At 35.9% G+C, this 6,296-nt stretch overlaps 1 protein-coding gene across 1 annotated transcript; it reads left to right on the forward strand.

The window, feature by feature from the left end:
- The first annotated feature begins 1,208 nt into the window (after nucleotides 1–1,208).
- Nucleotides 1,209–4,663, forward strand: pdap1a (pdgfa associated protein 1a). Its single transcript, XM_063003793.1, has 6 exons — nucleotides 1,209–1,394; nucleotides 2,120–2,202; nucleotides 2,296–2,367; nucleotides 2,459–2,583; nucleotides 2,671–2,822; nucleotides 3,590–4,663. Exons 1-6 carry the CDS (start codon nucleotides 1,382–1,384, stop codon nucleotides 3,622–3,624), a joined length of 480 nt encoding a protein of 159 aa, XP_062859863.1. The 5' UTR covers nucleotides 1,209–1,381; the 3' UTR covers nucleotides 3,625–4,663.
- The last annotated feature ends 1,633 nt before the right edge of the window (nucleotides 4,664–6,296 follow it).

The raw sequence follows: 6,296 nt of genomic DNA on the forward strand, positions 1-6,296 counted from the left end.
CTCTGTAAGAAAATGTCTGAAAGTGCACCAAAAAGTATGCAGTCACTAAGTTAATGAAGGTTTTTGTCATGCTGTCACAGTAAAGATAAGGGCTCTTCCTGAACTATCGCCCCAAAAGCACCATTAGCCAACTGTTATATTCTTTAAGCATCATTCGAACCCAGATTTGTCTCTCAGGCTTCTAAATGGTAAATTAGAATAAATTACTTCTACAAATTTCAACTGCAGTAGAGTGTTTTTAGAATAGCTCCGACTCCCTGTAACTCCATCAAATATTTCTGCTGATGTCAATGAATAAATAAATAGTAATTAATATTAAATAAATAGTAAATTAGTTAGTAACTGGACTTACAGATAATTATAGTAACTACAGTAGTGTAACTTGTAGGAAAGTGAGATTTCACTAAGCTGTGTTAGCATGCCTTACTACTGGGGCGGCACGGTGGCTAGGTGGGTAGCACTGTCGCCTCACAGCAAGTAGGTCCTGGGTTCAATCCCCAGCTGGGGCAGTCCGAGTCCTTTCTGTGTGTAATTTGCATGTTCTCCTCGTGTCTGCATGGGTTTACTCCGGATGCTACGGTTTCCTCCCACAGTCCAAAGACAGGCAAGTAAGGTGAAATGGAGATACAAAATTGTCAATGACTGTGTTCGATATAACCTTGTGAACTTCTGAATCCTGTGTAATGAGTAACTACCGTTCCTGTCATGAATGTAACCAAAGTGTAAAACATGACGTTAAAATCCCAATAAACAAACAAACAAACAAACTGATACAACGATCAATAATGGCACTGTCACCTCACAGCAAAAAGATCCTGGGTTTTATTCCCAAGCTGGGCAGCCAGGGTCTTTTCTGTGTGGAGTTTACATGTTTTCTATGGGTCCATTTGGGTTTCCTCTGGGTTCTCCGGTGTCCTCCCACAAGTCGAAAGACATGCGGTCAGACCAATTGGAGCTACTAAAATTGTCCCAAGTGTAAACGCGCGTGTGTCTGTGTCTGTCCTGGTGATGGACTGGTGACTGGTCCAGGGTGTTTCCAACCTTTTACCCAGTGAATCAGACCAACCACGACCCTGCCTATGACAGTAAAAATGTAATGAATGAAAGAATGAATGATATTGCATGTGTACACGGTCTGAAGCGTTAATGCACCTCCAGGTCAGTAGGTGGCGGTGTACATGTCTGCCATTACTGCCAATAAATCAACTGAAGAAAAAACAACGTCACTCTGTGGAAGTGGCAACGAGGAGCTCGATAAAGAAGCAAAGTTTTGCTTTTTATTTTATTAAAAGTATTAAAAGTAAACGTAGATACATTTTCTAGGATCCGTTAATTCTATTTTTTGTGGTTTTGCTTTTTAATTGATTTATATAGCATTAAAATGCCGAGAGGAGGTAAGGGACTGTTGTACATGTGTTTGTGTGTTAGCCGTCTTTAAGCTAACTTGTAACTAGCCTCAAATGCTATTAGTTCATAAAGATAAATGTGGAAATTCCTGGTCGATTAAACATACTTTTAATAAACAATTAATAGTACCAAATAATAGCGACTCTAAACCCAATGTGTTTATTTAGAACATTAGCCGGTATGTTTTCTTCACGCTGTGTGTCGATTAAAACCCCTCAATTATTCCTGATCGGCCCGTAATGACAAGTCAGTGTTCCGCACACGGTCCTTTAGCTACCTGTTAGTGTACAGACGCACTGATTTGACTGATAGGTTCGATCGCTGCGGTCATATCTTACCTGTATGTAAAAAAAATATAATAAAATGTAAATAAAATTTCATGTCTACCGCCCTGACTCGCAGCGTAAAACACCAATATGGTTAACAGAAATCCGTACAAGGAAGGTTCGTTTTCTGTTTCTGCAGTTACATTAAATTCTCCCCTGCTGCTGTTCACTAAATTTTAGACACTTTTTTTTTTTACTATGTAATTTTATTACCAACTAAAAACAAGACAGGTTTGCTGTGGTATTTATTTCTCATCCTGGAGAGGTATTTTTTTTTTTACCCAGTGAAAAAAACTTTTCTACATGTTCAAAAGGAATTTGCTACTTTTATTACTATACATTTTCTTCATTACTTATTGAAGATCCCCCCCCTTTTTTTTTTAAAGGAAAAAAGGGTCATAAAGGTCGTGGCAAGCAGTTCAGCAATCCTGAGGAGATTGAGAGACAGATGCGAGCACAAAGAGAAAAGGTGATTTTGTTACCATCGATTTTTTTTGGTACCAAGATGTTATTTAATATTTTAGACTATACAATCTTTGATGTGCAAACTTTTTGTTGGCAGGAGGAAAATGGTGGTGAGGAGCGTGAGAGCTCCTCGGAATCTGAAGAGGAAAGTAGCAGTGATGACGAACATGTAGGTGGAACTTGTAAGCATGGCCGTCTTCCTGCACATTATATGTTGAACAGGACTTGATTTTTTTTTGTTTGTTTGTTTTTGGTTGAAGTCTCAAAAGAGAAATGGTGTGGCAGGACTGATTGAAATCGAGAATCCCAACCGTGTCTCCCAGAAAAGCAAAAAGGCTGCCGAGGTTGATGTTGATGCACCTAAGGAACTCACACGTAGAGAGAGGTATATTATAACAATTGTTGATTAAAACATTTTTACAGAGAAGAAAATGGAATACAGTTTGTTAAGAATAATGTGCGATTGTTGCAGGGAGGAGATTGAGAAGCAGAAGGCTAAGGAACGCTACATGAAGCTGCATCTGGAAGGAAAGACTGATCAGGCCAGAGCAGACCTGGCTAGACTGGCTATTATTAAAAAACAGAGAGAAGATGCTGCAAGGAAGAGAGAAGAACTCAAGAAAGGTGAGTTTAATGAGTAAAGGTTGGCTATGCCCCCCACACCATCTATTTAAGAATTTGTTCCTGTACCTGTTTTGTAATAGGCAAGGCAGAACACCAATGAAACCAATAAAATGACATTTTTAAACTGTACATTTTTAAAATAACAACATTTTTACACTGGACTTTTGTTAATATTTCCCTGTTGTTACAATTTTGTGCTAAACAACACTATTACACTAACTAAGGAGTTTTTAATGCAACAGATCTTATTTGATTTGTGTCTAAAAATCAAAACCACTGCTTTCTACCCTTAGAAGCTAGACCACATGCTTACTGTTACCATACATTAGTTTTGAATCATTTGTAACCTGGGAATAAAACTGATTCTGATTGCCACTATGGCTCAACATGTCATCAATTAGAAGGATATCATCTTAAAAACTGTTATTCTTTATTGTAATGAAGACTGATTATTATAGAAAATAAGAACTCTTTAAATGGTTTATATGAGGTATGACTTTTCACAAAAATATAAACAAATATGTTAAATCTAAAGTAATAAATGTGCAATAATTATCAGCATTTGTAAGCAAAAAAGTTGTGATAAACAGTTAGCATTGCTATTTGCCCAGTACTTGAGAATGAGTATCATAATTGGAGTGAGTGGTGTGTCCCTAAAAGTTCTTAAATCTCTGATGACCATCATTCATGATCTCTACAATCAAGTACAAGTCTTTCTTTCCTATATTGTCCTTCTGATTGATTCTTTTTTTTTTAATCTGTTTCAGAAAAAGAAGCACCGGAGGCCAAGTCAAAACGTTAACCTTGTCCCCTCCCTGAGGACTAGGCTTTAGGGGGTGGGAGGGGAGCGACCAAATAATTAGACATACAGCTCAGGGATGTCCACACACTGTCCATTCATCCTTTATGATCAGGGGCAGGCCAGTGATTTGGACATTTCAAAGAGTCACATAAAAGTGGAGATTAAGACACATACCTGTTCATCGGTGCCTGAGGCTGAGCGATTAGCACTGCGATGACATGCACATGTCTTTCCCCCAACTCCTCTGGGTTCATATCCTAAAGCTGCAGATATTTCCCTTTTAAAACAAAAGAAAAGATTAAATTTAATAGAGTTTGTGGTCCTTTCTGAAATGACTTGGCTTAGAGGTAGAGGTGATTGAAGAACCACTAGCAAATTTGTAGAACACGTTTGCTCTTGTTCTGATGTTATTGCTGTCATTTTTATTCTTAATGAATAAGCTACAAATAAAGAGACCCTTTGTACATGTTTAAATGTTAAAAATTAAAGGATTTGTTCCTTTGTTTTTTTGCATGCCAGTTATGTATTCAATGCCATCCAAATATCCAACGTCATACTCACTAATCTGTAAAAACAATTATTGATTTAATTCTATTAAATGGGAACTCGGCAGTATTCGTTTTCCACTGGTTTATTATGAATCCAGTATATACATAAATAAAAAATTTTATAATACAGCTAAAGTTTACACATCATTTATCTAATTATGATCATGTTTATTTGTGAATGACCATTATTTTGCCTGTTCATGACCAACTCATTGAAATACCTCATGTATATTATATTGCACCTCATGCATATTATATGCTTCAGCATGTTTATAGGACCTGAATTGCCTTGAACATTAAGGGAAGCAATATTACACTGGTGCAAACAAAACAATCAGCTTAGCTCTTACAGGTTTATATTTACACGTTTAAAGATTTTTTGGGCTCTCGTCATGACTGAAACACTTTCATGAGTTAGTTATAGAAAGAAATTTAATCTGTTTATCCTGACAGATTGTTGTATAGAAATAAAAATAACATTCGTAAAATAATCTGTCTTGTGTTGATTTGTATGCTTTTATTTGCATAGAAAGAAAAAAGGAATATTTTTAATGCAATATTGGGTCTGTCCCAAATACTACAACACTTTTATCCCAGTAGTTTGAAAGTATGGTAGTGTATTGCCAGATTGCAAAGTTATGTAGCTGTAATAGAGAAAATGGGATATTTAAATTAATGGCTTCACATCATCAGGTTCATTAAGATTAATCAGTTAAGGGGTGTTTAAGAAAAAAGCATTTTTGTAAATTAGATGAATGCCTTTATTTGTCATATATACATATACAGGTGTACAGTACAATGAAGTTTTTTTTTCCCACATATCCCAGCTTGTTTGAGAGCTGGGGTCAGAGCTCAGGGTCAGCCATTGTATGACGCCTCTGAAGCAGACAGAGTTAAGGGCCTTGCTCAAGGGCCCAACAGTGGCTGCATAGCAGAGCCTAGATTCAAACTGACGATCTTCCGATTGATAGCCCAAAGGTCTACCCACTAGGATACCACTGCCCTTAGTGTAATGAAATGTGCAACCATGTGTTTTTAACATTGTAACTGCTGAAGCTTTAATTTTTGCTTATTGCTGCTAGTGGACATTTATATTTTTCTCTCTTTTATGCTTAGAATATTGCTTACTCATACTTTATATGCAGCAGAGATAAAAAATAAACAGGTCCATACCAGAACCTAACCCCCCTCATAAAAATACCCAGTTACAACAAAGTGTCTTTAAACTGAACAGCAGAGCCGAAGTTGAAATGGATAATAAAAGAAGGTTGTGTTGTGCATTATGGCGAAATAAGTTATTTTTCCACTTTGTGAACTTGGATGAAAAAGTATAAGAAGCAGCAAAACTGAGTGTAAATAATGATTATTTTAGCATTTTTGCCTCCTTTATTGTTCACAGACACAGGTAATTTACTGTTTTGTCTGCAGGCATGTTAGAAGTACACTGATCAGCCATAACATTAAAACCACCTACTTGTTTCTACACTCACTGTTCATTTTATCAACAAGGAAACAAGGAGGTGGTTTTAATGTTATGATTGATTGGTGTATGTGGGGTAAGTAATAAAGTCTGAACTGTGGATGCTAACACTGTCAGAAATCTGCAACCTTTAGGTTATTTTAAGTTTTAATGTCAGAATAAAGTACATGACAAATATAATAGCTTAAAAGATATATTTATTTATAATTTAAAGGTCAGAGTAATCAAATCTTAGCAAAAAATTACATTCTTTTTTAAAAATAAGGACTGATTTACAGATAATTCAACATGAAACATTTCTCGCTTCACTTTAGTATTTGCTTAACACTGAATTTAGATGCTGTAAACAAAATTTTAAATAATTTAAATCAGCACTGTAAAGTAATCAGAATGTGAGCTTTTACTGTATGTTTGTTTTTTTCTTTTGCATTTTGAATTTATACATCTTACATTTATATTATGTGAATAGTGAAAAACCAGACAAAAAATAACCAAAGCCTTTTTTATACCTCTGAATATACAGTATTTGGTTGTTTAAACTAATCAAATCCCAATAAGTGCTGGTTTAGGGTATAATAAATTCTCTAACCAGTCCCTTATTTGACCACTGTGTGTCAGTCTTACATGAATCCTGTCAATGGTAA

The sequence above is a fragment of the Trichomycterus rosablanca genome, chromosome 10 (assembly GCF_030014385.1).
Source record: "Trichomycterus rosablanca isolate fTriRos1 chromosome 10, fTriRos1.hap1, whole genome shotgun sequence".
NCBI classification, from domain to species: domain Eukaryota; kingdom Metazoa; phylum Chordata; class Actinopteri; order Siluriformes; family Trichomycteridae; genus Trichomycterus; species Trichomycterus rosablanca.